Source organism: Crocuta crocuta, unplaced genomic scaffold (genome assembly GCF_008692635.1).
Source record: "Crocuta crocuta isolate KB4526 unplaced genomic scaffold, BGI_CrCroc_1.0 scaffold290, whole genome shotgun sequence".
Taxonomy (NCBI): Eukaryota; Metazoa; Chordata; class Mammalia; order Carnivora; family Hyaenidae; genus Crocuta; species Crocuta crocuta.
The window spans coordinates 7345941-7370180 of record NW_027527429.1 but is presented as its reverse complement, the minus strand read 5'-3'; the positions used below and the strand labels follow the sequence as shown (position 1 = coordinate 7370180).

Genomic DNA, 24240 nt, shown 5'->3' with positions numbered 1-24240 from the left:
AGCACAACTGAAACTAGACTTTAACTTTTCAATAGGAGTTTCCTGAAGGCTAGAAGACAGCTGAAGGAAGACCGGCAGAGAGTAACACAGAGCATCAGGAAGTGGCTTGCTTTGCACTGCTCCCAGATCCAGGCCCACCTGGGTCCCGACCCGACCCCGCACTGTGAGCATCATCCAGGCACTCACACCTCAACCTCTGCCCTTTGAAAGTCTCCCCCTAAGAGGTTCTGGAAAGAGGCCTTTGGCTTGCTTCTTTCACTGTGCATTCATTTCTCATCTGAGGGCTTGCCCCTTCCCGTGAACAGCATCGCTGGGGACATCCATTCCCTCAAGGGAAGAACATGCCAGGCCTTGCTCCGCAGGCCCCAGCCTGAGACCTGTCTTCTCAGTGCAGTGCGGCGGGGTGGCGCGGGGGCCAGAGCGGGCCGTCTGGTGGGAGACCTCATCCGCTGCTTCTCCTGTGGCACCCGCAGCACCCAGCCCTGAGAGGACTAAAGCCTTACACACACTGTGCTCCGCACAGGATTTTTACCTTGCCTAGCAATCCGCAGCTCTGGCTGGGCCCCGCCTTCTACCCCATGCCCTCACAACACACACACACACACACACACACACACACACACCATTCACAGGGATCCAAGGCTCCCGTCACATGGGTCATTTGGTGGGGGAATAAGCTTTACGATCAGAACCTAACTTCAAGCACTGTGGAGAAAACATCGTAGCTTTTTGCTGTGTGAACCTGCTACGGCTCCATCCCTACCCTGCCAAGGCTCCGTCCCTGGCCTCCATCACAGGAGGGCCCAGACAGTCAGATGGACATACAGAGACAAAAGTCCAGTATCTTCTCCTGAGGCCCTGGGGAGGCGGCCTGGCACAGGTCGGCTCTCTCAGTACCGGACCACTCCTCCCAGCCATTCTGCTCACCTTGAATTGTCTTTCTCAGCTTTGTCGCTGAAGCTCTTGCAGCTGTGTTCCCATTTCAGCCTTTCCTAGCCTTTGGCAATTTGACTTTAGCACAGACAGAATGCTTTAAACCCCTGGATTCAGGCCCGCCCCTCCCCCCTTCTCTTACCACATCGCTTCTACCTGGTTCGTCCACTGCAGTGAGCTGGACCTGAAGTGCCGTGTTTCAAGGGACTCAGGTCCTTCCTGAATACTGAGCACTGTACTGTACAAACAACTCAGACTTAATTACGAACGTTTAATCCATTCGCTGGAAACAAATGGCGCATGTAGCTGAAAAATAAGATCTACAGGCAGTATTTAATTTAACCAAAAAACCCCCAAAACTCCTCTGTTTAAAATCTGTTCCTTGTGTTCTAGAAGAGAACCCCTGATAACTTTTCCATAGATTTCGGAAAAGAAAAAAATTCCATGTCAGGGCACCCTTCTACTTGGCTGCGTTCCCGGGTGTGTCTCTGACATCTGCGTCTTGCCTGGCATTTCCAGAGCCCTTATTCCTACCCTCCTCTTCTCTGTGAAGCCACTTCCCATCTCGGTTTTGAAACTGATTTTTTTTCCTCTCGCAATCTCTTATGTCAGAGGGCCTCCTGACCTCAGGCAAATCCCAGATAATCCAAGTACTTGATCTCAGACACAAACCCTATTTTCAGAGTATGGCCCTTGATAGTGATCTTGGGAAGAGAAATGGAAAATTCTGTGGAACTGTCAATTCATGAAGAAAATACGTGTCTTCTCCACACATCCGGGGTATTGATGAGTGAATAATTTTAACTCTCCGTGTTGTATGATCATTTTTTACTGAATCATACCTTGACTCAAAAAATCCAAGTAACTGAATAATCGTGCGAGGCCTCTGGCATGGAAGTGGGCTTCTGGGATGCTTGCCAATGAGTTCCTGTTTTGAGGACACAGAATCTAAGTGGAAAGATTAAGTGGAGAGACAGCTCCACCCCTCTAACGCTTATTCCTATGTTCCATTCAAATCTTGCTAGCCTGATTTCTGTGGGGTCTGGGCTTTGGAAATTCTCTTTTTTCATGGATGTCTCAGTGCACCTTGTTAAACCAAATTTGGATTGCGGCCTGTTCATCCGCTTCCAGCTCTGCTGATTGGTTCCAGTTTCCTTGCTCATTAAAGCCAAGATAATCTGGCACCCACCAGTCAGGCATCCTCAAGTATCTGGCACCAAGGTAAACTTGGAAGCCAGTTCAGGAGTCTCAGTGTTCCAACACACTCATTGCATGATGAGAGGCAGTTGCGGGATACCAGAAAGAGCACTGGAATAGGAGCAGCAGAGCTGGGCTCTTGTCTTGTCTTTGCCTTTACTGCATCATGTACGTTCGGGCATGTCTGTGGTTTCTCTGAAATTCTCCTTCTTAAGCTAGTCTTTGGACTAGACAGTGTTTCAGGTGTCTTCCAGTTCCAAAATTCTGAGTCTCTGAAAAGCTAAAGGAACAAAGCTCCATTTGTGCCTGTCGTTGCAAAAACACAACCTCACTTTAAAGATATTAGCAGTAACTGCCTGAAGTTGTTTGTGCTCCTGATGCTTTTCCACACAAGCAGATGGGATGACAACAAAATGGGAAGAGACACAGTCCATGTTCCGGAGGGATATGCCTCACATTTCCCGGTCTGTAAGGTGTGAATAATAATGCCTAATTTAAACTTGCTGAGAAGATTAAATGAGATAGTCCCTGGCGATTAGAACTGGGCCAGACAAAAAGTAAGTGCTCGGTAAAAGCTATTATTAATATAAAATGGAAATATTAACATTGAGATGCAATTCTAGTGAGGTTACACAGAAATAACAAATATCCAGTTCCTGTTCAGGAGTCAAGGTGGAAATCGAATGGAGAATCCAGAAACAGATCCATACAAGTATGATCACCTGGTTTTCAACAGAGGTCCCTGCGGTCTATAGAGGATTGTTTTATCAAGAAAGGATGGTTTTATCAATATGTGATGGTGGATCCATTGGGTATCCATATAGGAAAAAAGTGAAATTTGACTCCCACATCACACTTTCTGTAAAAGTCAACTCCACGTGCTTCACAGATCTAAGTGTAAATGGTAAAACATACATTTCTAGAAGATACGATAGAAGGATAACCTCATGACCCTGGGATAAACAAAGACTGCTTCAGTGGGACACAGAAAGCATTACCCTTAAAGGAAAAAGGGAATAAATTAGCTTTCATTAAATGTAAGAAGTTCTGCCTATCAAACGACACCATGAAAATAAAGCAAAGGCGAGCCACAGAGAAGAATGCATTTGTAATAACATATGGCCAGCAAAGGACTCCTATTGAGAATATGTAAGGAGTTCCACAGGCATTTTATAAAACAGATAGCCAGTGGTCCAAAACGTCTGAAAAGTGCTTAATATCAGTAGTCCACAGGGAAAATGGAAATTGAAACCACAGTGAGTTACTACTGTGTCCCTCCCAGAATAGCTAATTTTTTTTTAAAAGATAATGATGCCAAACGTTAATGGGGATGTGAAGCAATTAGAACTCTCATACACCGAGCAGGAGTGGAAGTTGGTGCAACCACTTTGGAAAGCAGTTGTCCAGTGTGTAATAGAACTGAGTAGATTCACACTTAGGAGCCAGCAGTTTCCTTGTTAGCATATATTCCACAGAAATGAGTACGTACGGGCAAGAATACGTAATAATGTAAGCATTATTTATGATAGCGAAACACTGAAGACAACCCAAATGTCCAGAAGTTTCTGGAATTCTGGTTATGTTCTGTTTTTTGAACTGAGGAGTGATCGCCTAAGTGTATTCACCTTGTAAAAATTGATTGAGCTATATACTTATGGTTTGTCTAATTTATGTATTTTATGCCTCAATAAAAAGTTTATTTTAAGAAGCGAAGGGGCATATAAAAAAAGTAGAAACAACCCAATCTCTGTCAACTCATGAAGAGTAAAGAGATGTGGTATTTCCTTACAGTGGAATTTTATTCAGTCATAAAAAGAAATGAAGTACTGGCACATGCTACAACATGGAAAGACCTGGAAAACATTGTTAGGTGAAAGAAGACAATCACAAAGAACCACGTACCGATCCATTTATATGAGAGGTCCAGAAGAAGCACAGAGACAGAGTAGATTAGAGGGCGCTGAGGGCTGGGAAGGTTGGGGCAAGATAGAAAGTGGGTGACAACAGATAGGCGGTTTTCTTTGGGGAAGGATGAAATAGTCTCAGATCGACTGCAGTGATGGGTGCACAACTGTACATATACTAAAAACCATTAAACTGTACACTTTAGATGCTTGAATCGTATCGTATGTGAATTCCATCTCAATAGAACTGCTGTGAAACAGAAAGTCAAAGGTACTGATAATCGTGGAATGGTTAAAACCCCTTAGGAAAAGGCTAGAACGAGGGGCAGATTGGTAAGCACATTGATATTAGAGTCCAACAGTGTTCTAATCCAGGCTAGTCATCATTGGGCAAGTCATCTAACCTCTCTGAGCCTGAATGTCTTCACCTATAAAACATAAAAGTTGTTTTAATGTATANGAAAATCCCTAGCAGGCTCCTGTGCTATAAGTGCAGAGCCGATGCAAGGGTCAGTCCCACAAACCATGAGATCATGACCTGAGCCAAAATCAAGAGTCAGATGCTTAACTGACTGACCTATCCAGCTGCCCCTAAAACACAAAAATTAATAATACCTACCACATAGAACTTTTGTGCAGTCAGTTAATTTAATCCAGGAATGTTTGAATATCTTTTATGTGTGAGGCCCAGTGGATGATAACTGTGATTATAATTAGCCAGGAGGTTTTGATCTGAACGGTCTTAACTCCATTTTGGTGGCAGAAGTAACAAGTAAATTTCAGAGTATGTCCTGAGGACTGACACTTTTGCCCTACCCTGCCGCCTCAGCATCTATTGAAAAATATAAAAGATATTCATATTAATGACCCTGTCATTAATATTGAATTATATTCTGCTATATTAGGAAAAGAAAATGTGTAATATATTTATAGAGGATTTCCATCCAGAAGTGTTAAAGCCATAAAGGATTAATGATTAAAGCACTGGCATTCAGTTACCTAGAAAATTTATCAATTCAAATACTTCATGTGAAAACTGTAATTGATAGATGGCTAGTTCAGAAACTGAAAATGACCATTGGTTGCAGGGGTTTTTTTCAATGAATATTCACTGTCCCCATAAAAGTCACTTTTGGTTATGTTGGAAATCATACTCTCTTCTACCTATTTGTCTTAGAGTGTGCGCTCTGCAGAGTAAATGTATGATTCTTTAAAAACTAGTACAGTGAGAGCACTTGAAGCCTTACAGGGGTTAAGAACAGAGCAATTGGCAATTAGTCAGATACCTGAAACTCAGGAGCAAACCCCGTAAAGTAGTGGTTAAAGGCTTAGGTCTGGGAGCTAGACCTTGATACAAGGTATCTAACTTCCTTGGGCCTCCGGTTCCTCATATGTAGGAAGAGATCGGTTTTTGCAGCATTGTGAGGACTACATGAATTAATACAAAGTGCTCTAGAAAGGAAGCAGTGAGTGTGCTATTTTTACAGGGCAATCAGTAAGGTGAATGCCTATCATAAGCAGTCATAAATTACGGATATAATTTCTTATTAATTTTCGAGAAGCCTTGGGGAATCAGAAAACATTTCTCTCCGTCATGCAAAAGAGATGAACGAAACTGAGTAGTTAGATCCAAAAAGAGCTAATTTGATATGGTGGGAAAAAATAACAAGAACCTTAAACGGCTTCTCCAGAATGAGAGAAAAAAAGCCATTAAGGGGTTTTGTCACAGGACATAAAGCTTTTAAAAGCTTTAGCTTCTCAAAGTTCAAGGTGAATATGAAAGTTCCTTTGATTTCCGCTGAAAGGTAGGCTGAGGTCGGATTAAGCAGTTGTTGGGAACAGTTACACTTAGCGAATAAGCATTTAAATACACATAGATGTTTGCAAAACTTGTTCGAAAATGGCACATTTCTTTTAAATGTGCCTATTAGAGACCAGTAATTGTTTTGTAGAGAGGGTTTTTGTTTGTTTGTTTGTTTTTTAAAGAAAAACTCACATAGGGGTGTGAAAATATGCTGAGATCTGGCTTTCGGAAGTGCGTCTGTGGGAAATCGGTCGGCTGGGATCGCACACCCCCTGCCTGATGCCACGGCCTGGAGAAGGGGTAGGTGCTCTGTGCTCGCCCTGCACAGACGTTGGTCCTGTAAAGTGACGGCAAAAGCCACAGGCTGCTGTAAACTGGAGTCCCATTTCTGGCTTGAAAATAGTTGTTTCTTGTTTAGAAGGAGCGTGCCTACTCGTGCTGCTTCATTTACTGAGCTCACCTCTAACAGAACTGGCCTGCGAAGTGCTTTCTTCACCCTTATCCGCCAGGAGACTTGGCAGGTGACCTGCCACCACTCACTGCCCCCTGCCTAGGCCAGCCCTTGGCGCTTTCTCTTGCTGTGCGGTGGGGAGTCCACGATCAGGAGGTGGCGGAGTGGGGACAGAGCATTATGTGGGTGCGTTTTTATTTAGAAAGGGACAGGAAGAAGGAAGGGAGCAGAAGGGAACGGGAGGGACGGGAAGAAGGAAGGGAACGGAAGGGAACGGGAGGGATGGGAAGAAGGAAGGGAACAGAAGGGAACGGGAGGGACGGGGAAGAAGGAAGGGAGCAGAAGGGAACGGGAGGGACAGAAAGAAGGAAGGGAGCGGAAGGGAACGGGAGGGAAGGGAAGAAGGAAGGGAGCAGGAGGGAACGGGAGGGAAGGGAAGAAGGAAGGGAACAGAAGGGAACGGGAGGGAAGGGAAGAAGGAAGGGAGAGAGAGAGGAACTAAGGGAGGGAGGGAGGGAGGAACTGTTAAACAATCCATTTATGATAGAAATATTAGAATTTACATATAAGCAAAAAGAAAAATGTCTAATTCTCCTACTCAGAGAAAACCATTGTTACCATCTTGATATATTTCTTCCCAGACATTTTTAAGCCAGGTTTGCATTTTTTTTTATTTTATACTTTTTATCTGTATTGCTTTTCCAGCCTTTGAAAGCTGGAAACATTACAGATGTGTATAATGTAGCAAGAAATAGTCCCCATATCCTCAACCTCCAGAAATCATCACTGGGGACCTTTCAATTCTGCTTCGGCAAGTAACCCTCTCCTGCCTCTANTGAAACCATGCCCACTTCATCCCAGTCACACCCCAGCCCACCCCACCCCCACTCCCACCCTTACTTATTTGCACCTGCTAACTTCGTAATTGCCTTCAGAGGTCCTTCTCGGCCCCTCTGACCCCACCTTCTTTTGGCATGGAGGAAGGGCCACACGCCTGCCCTCCTGCACCCAGAGCTTTGCATGAGCCTGTGCTCCACGCTCTGTCCCAGGCCTGACCGGCTGACCTGGGCTTTCCCCACTCACTTCTGAAACGCCTGGAAATTCCCAGACGTCGGGTGTGCCAGCCTCCCATGTTCGGCTCCGCATTCTCTTTCCTGTTAATGAAGGAGGCCATTGCTCAAATCATTTGGAAGGGGAAACGTGGAATTTACTACCTGGGTGTTCCTCTTCCATGCTGTTCATATAAATTTAAACTTAGATTCCTGAGAATTAGATTGGACATGACAAAAATTGCAGTGTGGGCAGTTTAGCTGAGTACTTGCAGATTGATAGAGCCCTTTGTAATAATGAAGGAAAAAGACTCTCGAAGCTGCTTAGTCCCAAAAGGTGAGCTCACCACTGAAGGAGTTTGCAACTGAAGGTCCTCATTAACCCTTTGCTGGATGGTAAGAGGAAAAGTAAAAGAGACAGCGCGCAGACTCTTCAAACCCTGGCCCCCAGGAGGGGTTGAGAAATCCTTTTTTTTTTTCTTTTTTTTTTTTTTTGTGAGAAATCCTTTTTTTCAGCCCCCTCCTCATACACGGGGACCTTGCGTTGCATTCACATTTACTTGTCCAGAATTTTTTCACTTTGACTCCTTTTAAGTTTATGAAATATCCTCAAACTGTTGCCACGTCATGGCCATGGAGTGCTGCCATGGCTTGCTGTTCCAGGGGTCAACGCTTGTGTTGGATTACGTAACCAGATGCCACACAGAACTGGAAGACATCAGAGTTAGAGTCGTCTCTCTTACCCAATCAGTGTTTCCACCAAGGTGAGAGGGAAATCTGCTTGCCCCAACTAAAAGATGGACTTTACTGTGTGGCTACAAGGTGATCCAAGCCCAGTTGCCCCTCAGCTGTGAATCTGTCTCTAAAATGCAACGGGCCAGGGGGCCTGGGGGACTCAGTCGGTTAAGTGTACGACTTCAGCTCAGGTCATGATCTCGCGGTTTGTGGGTTAGAGCCCCGTGTCAGGCTCTGTGCTGACGGCTAGCTCAGAGCCTGGGGCCTGCTTTGGATTCTGTGTCTCCCGCCTCTGACCCTCCCCTGCTCACACTGTCTCTATCTCTCTCTCTCAAAAATAAATAAAAAATGTTAAAAAAAATTAAAATGCAACGGGCCTGCATCCTACCCAAGCATGCTGCCCCGAAGGAGACCCTTCACTGCTGGGGAAGTCTAGACAGCAGAAAGTCCCTTGCTGTCTGTTCTCTTTGTTGGATTGCCCTTTCTGAGCTTTCAGAGCACAGTTTTCTATTGCTCTTAAGACTCCTGTTGTTGGGAAGACTGACCACAGGGGCAAGAGGGTGGCCCGAGCAAGAGCATCCTTTTCCCGTCACGTAGGCTGGATGGAGGCCAGTCTGTGCGATGGGAAACGCAGTGTCTGTTGCATCCATCGATGTAACAGGTTATGGTTACATCCTTGTAGGTTATGCTTCTTTTCATCCTCTGTGTTTGTTTACCAAGCGTATTACATCCCTGAAGGACTGATTCAATTAGTTTGCCTGGCAGCACCACTCCTAAGAGTTCTTCACTCCTTTTCAGTTCAATCTGACCTTAGACCGCATTTGCAGAACCATGATACGCAGAAGCAAGAGGTAACAAAATGAGAGAGTGATGGTGGTATGTTCACTTCTCTGCTGGAAACTGTCCGGTGATTTCCCACAGCACTTGAAATAAAATCTGATTGTTCATCCGGGCCCAGCAGGCCATCTCTTGTCAGGGTCCCATCCACCTCACTGGCCACTAGAAGGTTCCAGGTGTCCCCTTCTTTCTCTACCTTCAACACAGCCAGTTTGCCGCCACCTTTGACCCTTTGCTCTGGTTATTCTGCCTGCCATGCGCTCCCCCATGCCATCATGTGACATGGCCCTTTTTAGACACACAGGCCTCCATTTATTTCCTCCTAGAGATCTTTCTGAACTAAACCTGAGGTGGACCCCAGGCATCCTCATCACCTCAGCCTGTTTTATTTTCTTCAGAGTCCTTTTTACTGTCTTAAGTTATCTTACCGTGTATTTGCTTGCTTGTTGTCTTTCTCTCCGCACTAGAATGAATGCTCCCTAAGAGAAGGAACCTTATCAGTTTTGAGTGCTTGTGTGTCCCCAGTGCCTAGAAACATACCTGCCACGTAGTAGAAGCGTAGTAAGTATCTGTTGAATGGCTAATTGAATGAATGAAGGTGATTATTAGGAGGATGCCTAGGATTATGAGGGGACTCAAAGCCAAGCCATGTGGTAATTTAGCTTGAAGGAGAGAAGATCCAGGGGGCCGCATGCTATCTGAATATTTCGAAGCCAGTGCCAACCCAAAAGCAGGCCCAGTCCTGCTGGAAGAGATCTCCCACTGCACTCATTTCTCTCAGCCACGTTGCTGTCTTCTAAGAGCTGGGCTTGTTCTGGACAGCCCATGGGGTAGAACCGGGCCAAAAAGTAGAAGCTGTAGGAAGACGTATTTTGGCTTTGAAGGGGGAGAAGATTGTGTCATTGCCATCCGAGGATGGAGCGGACTCTGCTGAGAGGTAGTGATTTCTGAGTCACCTGAGGTACGCAGGCATAGGGTGGTCTCACTCTGGGAAGACCTGGTGTGGGGAGGACTCTGCACAGTTAGACCAGGCAGCGTTTATGACCCCTTTCAACCCAGAGTCGCAATGGGTCTGCCCTATATTTTTGTCATTTCCTTATTCGTTCAGTAAACATCAGACACTGACTATGTGCTCGGCCCTTTCCCTGCCCTTCGTGCCGATGACAGAGGGTGGGGGAGATGTCTCATGACCGACTTCGGGAAGTGGTGTTGAGCCCTGGTTGGGGGGCGGGGGGCACATGGAGAGTGTCATGCTGTAGGAGACACAGAAGAGGGAGTGAGCCTGGCCTTGGTCATGAAGGGAGTAGGCTTTATGCACTAGCCTGCGGGACCGGCAGAAGCCGTCAGGAAGAGACAGGGGGACAGGGAGATTTGTATTTGGGAAAGAGTTATCTTCAGTGTGGAAAATAGGTTTGACAGATGTCAGGGACAGCAACAAGGAGGTTGTTAGATCTTCCTTCAAAGGAAGAACGGTGGCCCTGACCACAGTGTGGATGGTGGGAAGAAGAGAGACTGGCCCATTTAAGGGAAAGTGTTCAGAGTGAGTGATTGAGATAGTTTCTTTTAGGTTTAGGCAGTGATGGTGCCCCCTTTCATTTAGGGAGCATGATCCCACTTCCTGGGATGGAGAGCGGAGGAAGAGACATGGGGACTGTCAGAGGTGTGAGTGTGAGGTGCCTGTGAGACGGCTAAGCGGCATGTCAGTCTGGAGCTCAGAGAAGTCCAGGCTGGTGGCACAGGATCAGGAGACCAGAGCAGAGAGATGATGCTTGAACTCCTTGGAATGGCTGAGACAGTCCGGGGAGAAGGTAGAATTGACAGAGAAGGCAGCACAGGCAGAGCTTGGAGGCATGCCACCGTGTAAGGGGCAGGAGAGGAGGAGGAGCCTGAGAAGGAGCAGTCACACTGGCAGACACGCCCAGAGCCCAGGGAGCGCGTGTCAAGGAAGGAGACATCACTAGGTCTCAGATGCCCTGTAAGGTGAGGCCAAGTCAGGCCTAAAAAGTTTTGTGTTTCACAAACCAAAGGCCATTAGTGACCCAGACAAAAGCAGTTACTTTTTTGCTGGTGAGGTACATTTGGCAGTGTTGTTGCCTGACATTCTGGATCAAAAGAAGTGTCAGGAAGAGCCTCTGGGTCAAGAAGGGCATCTGTCACCACTGTTTGGTCTTAGCAGTGGGTAAAAGGGACTTCAAGTGACCCAGGCCTGGAAGGCCCTGGTCTCACTCCTCAGGGAGGTAGTCTGATACGTCCCTGCCCGTGGTAGACACAGCCCTTTCAGGTACCGAGGACAGTGACTCTGCTGCCAGCCAAGGTAGACCGACTATAAACTAGAATCTTGGAAAGGAGTGGCTGGATCTTAAGGACTCGCAGTCAAATGGAACTGGACTTGATGGCCTAGTTGATTGGGCTACTAGGCTACTAGAGCTGGGCTCTGCTGCTGACGGTGAAGGAGAGTGAAGTGGGAACCAGAAGAGACTACAGGGACAGGATGTGGCCGCAGGCAAGGCCAAGGAGAGTCCCCAGCAGGCCTTCTGGGTCCATGGCCAAGAGTGGCTTCTGTTGAATCTCCCTAGAGATGGGGAGAGATTTTGATCTGTGACCCCACTGAGATGAAAAATTGAGTTGTATCATCTTGGAGTTTAGGGGGCCAGGGGTGATCAAAAGGAGCAAAGACTCTGAAGCTGGTTTTGAATGCAGACATTATTACTAGGCAGATAACCTTGGACAAGTGACTTGGAACCTCTCTGAGGCTCAGATGATTCATCCGTGAAATACAGTTTATGTGCCTGTGTCAAAGTTAGGTCAGTGTATGTGGAGCCCCTGGCACAAAGTAGGCGTGAAACAGTCACTACTACTGTCCTTATTATTAGAAAACATTTTTTAACATTTATTCATTTTTGAGAGACAGAGTATGAGTGGGGGAGAGGGGCAAGGAGGGAGGGGGAGACACAAAATCTGAAGCAGGCTCCAGGCTTTGAAATGTCAGCACAGAGCCCGACACGGGGCTCGAACTCATGGACCATGAGATCATGACCTGAGCCGAAGTCAGACGCTTAACCAAATTACTATCAGGCGCCTCTCCTTATTATCATTTTTATGATTGTCATTGTCAGTATGTGTTCATGTAGTTGTTACTGACTCCAGAGCACTTTCACATGTTCTCACTGTAGTAGCAGCGGACTTCAGCTCCATTTGTCCCCATATAGAAGGATATGTAACCTTCCTCTGTCATAGCGCTGGTAATACACTGTGACCACATTGTTGTATCTGCCAACCCACGAGACCATGAGCACCTTAAACAGAGGAATCACCTCTCATGGATGTCCGGAGCCAGAGTAAACCAGAGGCTTCATTTCTGTGTATCATGGATCCTTGTGAGGAAGCACTTTCTGATGACAGGAGCTCTTCAGAAATAGAGTATTGAGCTCCCCCGCCCCTTGAGGACATGCCAGGGGCCGCTGAGCAGGGATGCTGTTGAAAAGAGGCTGATCTGGCTGGGAGGCTGGCTTAGACAAGGTGGTTTTTAAGCCCCTGCTTTGGGTGCTCTTTGTGATTTACCCGGATGCAGCACTTGTGATGTTCTCTCTGCCACATTCCACATGGGACACCACTGAGCAAAGCGGGCCTGGCATGGCCAGCCTCGGGGACTTGGCCTCCCTCTGCTTCCCCAGCTCTTCAAAACCATCAGGGCTTCCCTGAGCCCCACTAGGTGAAAACTTCTAATGTAAAGAAAAATTTTAAAGAATATTTTTATATGGAAGACAATATTCTTTTAAAAATATCAAATGGGTCCTAAATGGTTTGGCAGCATATACTACAGAAGGTTCTGGATTTGTGTTTTCTCTTTCATGGAATAAAGACTGCAGTGCCACTACCTCAAAAGTTCTGCAAGTTCACACTATGTAAATATATGTAATAAAATATTTACTTAGCGTTTCCACAAAAAAGGTCCAAAGGAGAGAATAAGAGAGCTTCTTTTTGCTGGTCTTAGAGGCTCTGCTGGGAATTCTGAGTGAAATTTAAGCCTCCAGAATATGTTTTGATTGGCCTGCTTCATGTTTTATCTCCTGTAATGAACTCTTTGTCAGTTTGTCAATTTTGACTAAGGACAGAAAGTTCATGTGTAGTAACAACACACAGGCCGAATTTAAAATTATGGCTTCTATCATGATGTAATAATCCTCTCTTTTCCTTTAGTCAATATTTACCTGTTAGGCCAATATGTTATAATTCTGACTTCAAAAGAAGACACTTTATTTTACCTTCCCCAAGTGTTGGTTTTAGATACTTGTAATATCCAAACTGGAAATTGAGCCGTCTGAGTCTCTTGGCCATGTTCTCTTAGGGTTGAGTTCCTCGATCATCACAGGGCAGGTGTCCTTGCTCTCTGTGACCCAACAGCACAGCTGCGTGGCTCTCAGAGTGAGGCCGCTGAACTCTGAGCCACACCAGTTTCTCTTTCCAGACAGCCCTCTCCTCTGTGGGAATTAGGTCTGTTATATTATCCCACAGCAGCCGGGGGCTCTTAGACAGACTTAGCTTTTCCCTCATGTACTGATGCTGCAGGCATGGGTGGAAAGACCCGACGAATGCCCCGTGGGAGGGTGGTCCCTGAGTGTGAGGCAGATGAGGAAGGGGGACTCTTAAATTCTCTCCTTTCCCTGAACCCCTTATTTCAACCACCCCATGCTTAAACAATTTTCCATTTTAAAAATCTAAGGGAAGAAGCGTCTCCCCCAGCAAAGAAGAAACAGAAGGACTATAAATAGCTCCAAAATGTGCAGATAAAATGTGTGACACTTTCAGACTGATTGTCTAGGTAGCCAAAGGAGCAAGTAGCAATGTGCTTGGAAGCTCTTCTGAGTCAACTGGGTATCAGTCAGGACTCTTCCTGTGAGTCATAACTGAAAGGGAGCTGATTGATTCATGAACTGCCAAGTCCACAGGTAGACTAGTTTCAAGTTCAGCTCGATCCTGTACTTCAAATGAGGTCATCGTGATTCTCCCTTCATTTCCTAGACCTCTTGTTTTCTGTATTGGGATGATTGTGTGGCAAAGATGTTTCCTTGGCAGCCCCAGACTTAACGACACTCCTCACTGTCTGGGGTCCCAGAGAGAGATCCATTTCCTGAAGATCCTCCGAACAAGGATGGGTATAGTAGAATTATATCACGCATACATTTAAATTTAAGCAAATTAGGGGCTCCTGGGTGGCTCAGACAGCTGGAAGTCCAACTCTTGGTTTCAGCTCAGGTCAGGTTCTCATGGTTTGTGAGATGGAACTTGGAACTCTGCATTGGGCTCTGCGCTGAGAATGGAGCCTGTTTAAGATTCTCTCCCTTTGCCCCTCTCCCCCTGCCATCTCTCCCTCTGTCTCTCATTATTTAATTAATTAATTAATGCAAATTCACCTTTGTGTTGATGCCATCAGTGTGCCTCTGTCTGCCCGTGATGCGCTCGTCATACCGTGTACTCCTTTTTTGTATCCATTCTGTCCATTTTCATATGCGTGTGTGTGTGTGTGTGTGTGTGTGATCACATATCCTGTCTGTGAGAGAGAACTTATGGGATATTCAACAGCGTAAATCTTAAATTTATAACGTGACTATCCCCTCAGCCTACTTTAGGCGTAACCCCTCCAGCCTACACCATCTGGCCATCTCTCTGTTTGAACTATAGGGAAGGCAGGAACTGCTGAAAAGCAGCTGTACCAGGAAGGGAAAGGGCAGTTCTGAAAGAGGGGAAACATAGGTCTTTTACTAGAAGGGAAAAGACAACAGGCAGAGAAGCCAGTTACTGATTCTTCCACCCACCCAGTGTTTACAGAGTGCCTGTGATTTGCCAGGTATCCTTCCAGGTGTCGTGCCTACGCCAGTGAACTTGACACAGAGGCTCTGCCTTGCTGGGGCTCACACCGTAGGGAGGGAGGGAGGGAGGCAGCAAATCGGTACACCAGTAAAGACATGCCATGGGGTCTGGCAGAGATGAGTGCTCTGACAGAAAGACCCTAGAAGTCATGTTCATCTACGGATCAGGTACTTAGAGCAGGTAGAAGAAACAGAGGACAGAGAATCTCTTCTTGTTCTGGGGTTCTCTGTCAGTTGATCCTTATAGGGTAAGAAGGATTTTGATAGGCAGATCCTGTTGAGATGATCCCAAACATAAGAAAAAACATGAGCCAAGCAAACCTCTCAGTGGGATGAGGTAAGATATGTTCTGGGACTAGAAAGAGGTTTCCCTTGGCAGCTGCATAACGGAGATGTGGAGGGGGTGCTGGGGGGCCCGGTAAGGCAGGTTGGGGTGAGACCGAGTGAGGACATGACTTACAGGCTAAGGAGTGGCATCACCAGATCCATGGCCGAGGAGATGCCAGGCAACAGTGTGCAGGCCTAGGTGAGAAGGGGCAGAATCAAGGCAGGAAGGCCAGGTGTAGATCTCAGCATAAAGGCTGTGATCAGAATGGACAGGAAGAGCAGAGAATTCAGAGGCAGGGTCCACAGGATTCGTGGACTCATTTCCAGTGACCTGAAAGGGCTTGTTCCCCATCCCAAATGAGCCTTCTTTGGCAAAGACAAGAGGCCTTGAGAAATGGGAAACGTCTCGCGAAAATGGTTAAGGTTGTTTCTTGGGGACACAGATCTCGCCATCTCACTATACAGTGAGGACAAGAACCGTGCAAATCACCGGGGGCAGGCAGATTGCCCAGCAGGACTGGAAACGGAGGCCCACACCTCAGAGCCCGTGGCCTCTGCGGGTGTCATGCATTCTTGAGAAGGATTCGCAGGAGGGATGGCTCTCGCTTTCCGTACCACGCTGATCAGCCTTCTTCTGTGTTTACAGGCAACTTCGAAGTGGGGGTTCATATTGCTGACGTCAGTTACTTCGTTCCTGAGGGGTCCCCTCTGGATAAAGTGGCTGCTGAGAGAGCCACAAGTGTCTACTTGGTTCAGAAGGTAAGCACCAGTCCCCAGTCCCCTGGATTGAGACTCATTCTGCTTAGTCTGCTTCCTTTGTTTCTCCTTTCTTTAAAAAAAAAAAAAAAAAAAATCAGGAACAGCCATCTTATCCGAGCATCTTTTCTCACATCCAATGAGGTCTTTAAAAAAAATGGTTTTCTTTGGAAAAGTGCTTGCCCTCTGCAGCTGCGTGTTTTCCTTCCATGTTCAAGAAGAGCCACACCGAGGAGACACCAGGGCCGGACACAGGTGCTCATCCGAGGTTCCAGGGCAGCCCTGCCTCCCACGTAACTCAGACCAGTGCCCATGTTCGGAAGGAAATGAGGAAAAGTAACTGCCTTCAGACTCTGGTTCCAAAGCAGGTCTCACCAGACTCAGCCCACATGAGCCACAGTTTTTTTTTGTTTTTTTTTTTTAAGTCAGCCACATGCACTCATTTCTGTAATGTCTACGGCACTGTCACACTAGAGCGGAGAAAGGGATGAAAACGCCTTCTGAGAAAGTTTCATCCCCTGACCTGCCCTTGACAAGATAATCTGGAGTCTCAGAGCTGGAAAAGCATTTCACGGAAGAAGGTACACAGATGACAAATAAGCACATGAAAAGATGCTCCTCAACATTCGATATTAGGAAATGTAAACTCAAATAACAGGGTGGTGCCACTGAAAACAAACACAAAGAACCAGGCACTATTCAGCGCCCGTCACTAGGGTGAGCAAGTAAATGTTGGTGGAGTCACACAGTAGGACTTGGCAATCTAGAGAAACAAGGTGAGGGAAACCAGGCACAAGAGTACGCAGCGTATGGGTCTGTTTGTATAAAGTTCAAAGACGGGCAGAGTGAACAGAAGTCAGGGTAGTGGTTGCCCTTGAGAAAAGAGGGCCCAGGTAGTGGGAGACTGCTGCTGACTCCTGCTCTGGGCACCGAGCTTTCAGTTAGCGAAAACACACAGACTTACATTTTCCAACTTGTGCACTTGTGGGTGTGTGTGTGAGAGAGAGAGAGAGAGAGAGAGATACTTAAAGTGTTTCCATTTTGAAGCTTTTGTGGGGATGACTTTCACTCCACTCTGGCTCCTTCTAGCAAAGGTATCCAGCTTACTCAGACCAAGGAACAGCATCAAAAGCCAGGTCCCTCACTCACAGCTTGGCCCTCCTGAGAACACAGCTCTGATATTTGTACGTTGTTTACACTTAATATAACCTCAGGTTGGAGACATCCTATGAATACCCCCTGCCTAAAACTGCAGTTGGCCAAATCTGGCCTTGGGTTGGCCCAAGGCCTCTTAGGGAAAGGGAGATAAGCCTCCAGAACCCCTTACACCTACAAAACTATAATGTTAGGATGGAAAGAGAAGCAGAAGTGGCAATCTCGTAGACTTTAAAGACCACGTAAAGTGAATAATGTGAATTGTTCTCTCCACGTAGAAAAGTTTAACTCTGTTCTTTAGATTCAAATATTTATGAATTCAAGCCACAATTAGAAGTCCTTCGTCCAAGCAGGTGGCTTTCTCTTATCTAGCTGTTGCATTCTCCTTTTATAACGAGGAATTATGTTTCCAAAACCAAAAATGGAAAAATAAAATTGGGTTAAATAACTAAGTACATTTCCTTTCCTATTCTCTTTGCTTTGGTTTTGTGATTGTCACAGTTCTAGAATTTCTCTTCGGGACTGCAGAGTTGGGGCTCTGATGCTGACCTCTCAAAGTGGGGAGCAGAGTGCATGAAGGGCCCATGTGCCCCTGAGTGGCCGCGGGCCCTGCCGCCCGGCTCGGCCCCCAGCTTGGCGGGCGGGCAGCGCCTGCCCACAACCTTGGACAGCAGCTGTGTGTTCTGATTCCTTTGAACCACGACTCTGACCTTTCTTCCTACTCATTTTTGTTTCTTGAAGGACTGTGTCCAGGAACTTTTCTACTGTTTTCACTTTACTTTGCCTATAAAGGTCTTCTTAAAAGCTGGATGAGCTGCTTTCCTCTTCCTCCAGATTCTCTGCTTTCTCATTTGGCAGAATTTCTCCCAACTTCATCAAATGGGGGCAGGGGGGTGTGCAGTGGGGGAGGGGGCCGGGCGATTTCCCATCTGTAGGGAATGTGGCACCAGTTTCTCTTTATTTGGTGCTACTGGCTTAGAAGTAACTGACATTAGAATTACAGGCCAAGCTTGATATGGGGGATTATTCCATAGATTAGAAATATACAATAAAACAGATATTAGGTCCAAATACCATATTACTGTCTTTACAATGAAATCCTTTTTTGGGGATTTTACTCACAGTGTTCAGTGTTGGGTTACTCTCATTAACAACAGGGCATGCTCAGGAAGATATATAAATTGAAATACTGTCCATTTACGTCCCACGAAAAAACACTCTTTTTGACAAAAATCAGGCATCTGTCCATTAGGGGACACCTGTCTAACTGACTTTAGGCCTGTCCTTCTCAGAAGGATGTGACATCTACCCAGCAAATGTCTCCTGGCTGTCTTCCCTGAGAGGGAACTACAATGAAATTGTAAAATGTAAGATGATTTTTTAAAATAAGTGAATTAAGTTTTAAAAGTAAAAGAACCCCTAAACAGTTGAAACCTAAAGCTGAATTGTCTGCCCATTGGCCGGAGCACTGGTGTTATTTTAGGTGTGAAACAGCTCAAATGAAAGTTCGCCCATAAATCTCTACACTATTTTATTGGTGCTGCTTTATAATAGAGATCAAAGATTGGGACTGGAAGCCTGTCTTAACGTGGAATCCAAAGAGTTTTAAGATGTTCCTTTCTGACCCCAGCAGGTTGTCCGAGTGTTGATGCTTTGTTAATGTCAAACTGTGCAGCAAAGAGTTGATCAAATTCGGAGTTCGTGGAAGTGTCGATATGAAAAAGGAAACTCTTTCAACAGAGATGTTGGCTGGCAGATACCCATTCCCTTTAGGCTGTTGCAGCGTGTGAGTGGGGGGCCAGCTGCACCTTCCTGCTAAAACCTCGAAGTCCTCAGAGAAGAGGAGAAAAACTCCCTAAGTTCCCAGGCTCCCACAGCCAATGGGCTCTTGAGGGTGTTAGGGAGTTTGGGAGCCAACAGAGACCTGGGCTGGAAGGGTCAGAGGACCCCCCTGCGGCCCCTCCCCGGCTGGGTCGCTGACATCTGGCTCCCTTGAGCCTTGGAAGCCCTCTGCCTCTGCTAGTCCCTCCTGTTCCTCTTTGCGTGAATGATTGATTCTTCCCCTCTGTGGCCCTTTCCGTTGGTCACAGGGCTGTCCTGGCTAACCCGTTGCTGAACTTGGCCAGCCCGCCTGCTGTGGCTTTAGCAGATGTTTCTGCTCTCTGAGGCTAATATAAGATTTTATAGTCTTGATGGTACCCCCACCCAGCTGCCTTGGGCAATGGCATATTTACCCAAATGATCAATTTCTCTGAAGTCTCCCAAGCCCTAGTCCAGGATGCTTAGAAAGTCAGTGTCCTGTCACCATGTCCCTTTTTTCCGTGACCAGCTTTTAAACTCTGCCCTGACTCAACTTTAACGCTGGCCCGAAGCGTGCTGACAGAGCCTCAGCACCCTGTAAGTCCCTCTCCCTCGCCGATGCCTGCAGTGCTTTGGGTCTTCATCCAGTTCGTGTTTGTTGAGGCCCAGCTGTGTGCCAGGTGCCAGGTGTGTAAAGATGAGGGAGATGTGGGGCCCGGCCTGGGGCAAGTCAGAGGAGGCGGGCACGCAACAGGCGCGTACAGGACCCCGGGCCACTGGCAGTGACAGAAGTAGTCCCAAGGTGAGGAGCACCGGGGAGGACAGAGACGTCGTACCTGCCTGGGCTGGTGGTAGGAGAGGAGTTTCCATAAGAGCCGAGATGACTCACAACAGAATTCTGTTTTGAGCAGTGTTTCAAATTTTGAGTCGAAAATTTCGAGGTAGACACCTGGGTGGAGAGGGCATTCCAGGCAGTGGCTCCATAAGGAACAGTATGCAGTTTGGAAGTTCTGGAGCATAAATCGCAGGAGGGGCCAAAAGCTGAAGTTGTAAAGAGAGGCCTGTGAGGCAAGCTGAGGAGCGCGGACTTCACCTTGAGGGCAAGCAGGGAAGGGACACGGTCTCCTTTGCTTCGGGTGGAACATCGCGTTAGCAGCTGTGTGGTTGAAGAATAGCGAGGCCAGAGGCAGGACAGCTGTTATCAGTACCAGAGCCCTTTGCCTCAGCCGTGGCCCCTTGAGGCTTTGAATAACTGCCCCAAAGTAGACGGGGAGTTTTGCTCATAGAATTTTCGGAGAGTTTACCCACATGCTGGGGTCGAGCTGGACTCCAGGAGCAGTCGAGCAATAGATGTCTTCGGCCTGGTGCTAACACAGGCATCCTGAGCAAGGAGCGCCCAGCCGTTCCTATCCAGGAACCCATATCACACGGCAGAGGGTGGGACTCGGCACACGGCACGTCGACTTCCCCCTGTTGTCTCTGCTTTCTCCTTGGAGATAGAGGCCCTCCACCAGCTTCTCAGAGCTTTTGGCCACCGTTGACCCTTGGCCACTGAACACAGAGACAGGGGGTTCAGGCTTTGCTGGAGACTTCTCTGCCCCATTGCAGGTGTTTGGACCCTCCCTCATTAGCAGGACAAGCAAAAAATCAAACTGCCGAATTCATTTCATCAGCTATTGGCGAGGTAAAGACCATGTTTTCCTATTGTAAACGGCTTTGCAAATCATCACTGGGTAGAATAGAGTAAGAAGATGCAGAAGTATGGAGGATCATAAGGAAACCTTATCCAGAATAATTTCCACTCCCAAACTCTGCTGTCAGCTTAGGAGACTATTTGAATATAACCCAAGAGAGATGAATGTGTCCACACTTGAACAGTGGAAGACAGGGAGGAGAGAAGACTCATTTAAGAGAGATTTAGATGTAAAACCTACAGATTCTGCGTGCCGATTGGTTGTGGCGGCAGGAGGAGAGTGGAGAAATCGCAAGATAACACCCAGTTGTGTTCTGTGGGAGGGGTATGTGTGTGTGGTTTTGTTGTTGTTTGCTTGCTTGTTTAACTGGTAACAGGGTGCTGCTGCTCTTGCCAGAGATAGGAAATACAGTCATAGCAACAGGTGCAGGGAGGACAACACGGAACTTTGTCTTCTTCGTGTGAAGTTTGAGGTGTGCGTAGGACATTCATACCAAGGAGTCTAGAGTGCAGCGTCATGAAGGGATCTGGAGTTACCAGCAGAGGCAGGGCTGGAAATGCAGTGCGGATGAGACTCGTGTGTCGGTGGGAGTGCAGCCCCAGGAGTGAGGGAAGTCCCGGGGAGCACGCGCAGGGAGAGAAGGAAGAGGGGCAGAGGGCGAGAGCACTAACGTTTAAGGAATCAGCCAAGGAAAGGGTCCAGGAAGGAGCGACGTGGTGGGAGTCAGAGCATCCGCTAGCTCTGCGTTTCAAAAGACACACGTACCTGTAACACACATTTTACCTGACGTGTGGTCATCTACACGTGCGTGCGCAGAAAGAACACAAAGGTTCTGTAACATGTTAGCACTGTTTAATCCTAAGGCACAGAGCCTCACAACCCTCATGGTTTGGTTTGTTACCGCCTAAAATTTCCACCATGACCATGTAACTTTTATAATTTAAAAATGTCCTATTGAGTGGAGAAGTGAGAGGAAATGAAGATAGGAAGCCTGAACTATTTTGAGAACCTTAGTGACGCAAAGGGGGACCCCCAGAGCGGGAGGCCCACACTGGGAAGGAGAGGCACACCTGTATTTATGGTCCACGGGAAAGACAGAGGGTAGAAGATAATTGAGAAGTGCTTTGGTGGAGAGGGGGTGGGTCCAAGCCCACACAGGGGGCCAGGCCTTGCACAGCAAGGACACTTGTGAGCTATCAGAGGACTGAGGTGCACATGCAAAGCTGAGGAGGGGTGTTGGGAGAAAGAGGCCAGAGGAAGGGGCTGGAAGGATGCACGGGTGGGGTGGAGTCTGATGATCTCTGTTTTCTCTGTGCAGAAAAGTTGAAGGTTTCTCCTGAGAGCGAGGGAGAGGGCAGCTAGGTAGGAGATTGGAGGAGAGTTATGAGAGTCTTGGAATGGAGTCCAAGGGCCTGGAGGAAAGAACCAGCCCCAGACAAAGGGTAAGAGCTGAGCCTGGCTTGTGATAACCGTCACACGGTCCGGTGACTGTCACTGCTCAGCTGTGAGTTGTAAACGCAGGAAAAGCAGATTGTAAGACTGTGGGGGCTGTAGAGTTGGGACAGTGAAAGTGGGGGAGTTTGAGAACTTTGAGGGACTTCTCCATGGGGTCCGTACCTTGGAGTGAAGTTAATGGGGACAAAGCAGACTCGGAGGCGGTCCGGGGCCCCGGGGTGGCATAAGTGGTCGCATGTTGCTAATGACAGCTAGCCGTTTCTCAACCCCCGGAGAGACCTTTCTTCTCTTTTCCACTTGTTCATTGTGCTCTGCACTCATCACCCCTGCCTGGGAGGTTGTCCAGGTACTGTGGCAGATGTCACAGAGCTGACAGCACGCATAGACCACAGGCTCTTGTCCAGGCGGGGCTTCCCTGAGATAACAGGACTTGGATTGAGGCCTCGGCTTATTGGGAGCGGCTGCCTGTCTCTCCGGCCCTCCTCCCGTGGGGATCCCTTCTGTGCTGTGGACTTGACACGTGTGTCATGGGCCATGGGGTGCATTGCCAGTGACCCCGGCAGAAATCAGGCCAGGGTGTGCCAAACCACACGTGTGATTGTAATATCTTCTTCATCCCTTCACCTTTGAAAGAGAAATAACCATCTATTTACAAAACTACATGGACGTAAAGACTTTTCTCTGAATACCGTCTGAATTCTGCCCCAAGATCTGGTGAAAGTTTCTTAAAAGGAATGCCCTTTAAAAAATTAAGACAATGACACTACCTGGAAATGTTTTCACATTTAGCTTCTTCATGAACACTTAGGTTCTTTGGCATCTGAATATTAAAATGTTATCCTCTGTATAAGAAAAAAAAAGATACAGGGGCGCCTGGGTGGCTTAGTCGGCTAAGCGNAGAGAGAGAGAGAGACAGCGTGAGCAGGGGAGGGTCAGAGAGAGAGGGAGTGACAGACTCTGAAACAGGCTCCAGGCTCTGAGCTGGCAGTCAGCACAGAGCCCGACGCGGGGCTTGAACCCACGAACCACGAGATCATGACCTAAGCGAAAGTCGGACGCTTAACCGACTAAGCCACCCAGGCGCCCCAATGTTTTATTTATTTCTGAGAGAGACAGCGTGAACAGGGAAGGTCAGAGAGAGAAGGGAGACACAGAATCTGAAGTAGCCTACAGGCTCTGAGCTAGCTGTCAGCACAGAGCCCAATGCGGGGCTCGAACCCACGAACCATGAGATCATGACCTGAGCCGAAGTCAAACACTCAACCGACTGAGCCACCCACACACCCCTTAGAAGAGAATAGTCGAAACAGTTTATCTTCTACTTAAAATACTAGCTGTCTATGAAATTCTTGTGTCAAGGTGTTTAAATAGAAGTCCACCATGGATTCCATAAAATGGTTAATGTGATGCAATAAATAGTAAAGAATAAGTGATTCATTCTGTGGGCAGAAGTCAGTCATTTGCAGACAAGGTGCCCACTGTGTGTCAGGTGCAAGATAGAGAGACAGGCACGAGAGCTGGTCCTTATGCCTGAAGATTCCAGGATATGGTGGAAGGGAGGGGCACGGAAGTAATTAGGATGTGTTAAGAGCTGTGGAAGTGTCTAGGTATAGAGAGCTAGAATGGTGAGCAGGCCTGGCAGGTGAAGGGTGTGCAGTGCATGGACTCGCTGCAAGGGAAGGCTGAGTTGGGTGATCGAAGGACCTGGAAGACCGTGGGATGGCAGACTTGTATTGAGCATCTTCAGTATTATTTTGCCAGTAAGAAAACTGAGGTTCAGAATTCTGCCAGTTTGCCCAAGAGGTACAGGAGGTGATGGGCCCAGGATTAGACTTCAAGTCCGTGGGTCTTCAAATTCTTTACTCTTTCCTGCATCGTGCTGCTGATGAACATGGACTTCACTCTATTGTTTACTGATCTTTAGACTTTTTTTTTTTTTAGTGATAAAGGCCTTTTTTTTGCAAATAAATCTTAACCCTAAACTCTAATATATAAGAACAGATCAGGTTGTATTTCATTAGCTTAAATTTCTTTCAGATTTAAACGTGTAAGGCTTATGAGGTCAACTCAAGAAAGCAGTGGCTTTTAGGTTTTCTGTTTTTTTGTTTTTAAAATTTTTTTTAACGTTTTATTTATTTCTGAGAGAGAAAGAGAGACAGCATGAGCAGGGGAGGGTCAGAGAGAGAGGGAGACACAGAATCCGAAACAGGCTCCAGGCTCTGAGCTGTCAGCACAGAGCCCAACATGGGGCTTGAACCCACGAATCATGAGAT

General features: G+C 47.1%; 1 protein-coding gene across 1 annotated transcript in view; it reads left to right on the top strand.

Moving 5' to 3' along the window:
• DIS3L2 (DIS3 like 3'-5' exoribonuclease 2) overlaps nt 1–24240 on the top strand; it is a 373116-nt gene that overhangs the window by 255578 nt on the left and 93298 nt on the right. The window contains exon 11 of the mRNA XM_077757924.1: nt 15754–15866. Coding sequence (XP_077614050.1) covers nt 15754–15866 — 113 coding nt within the window. The remainder of the gene's footprint in view (nt 1–15753; nt 15867–24240) is intronic.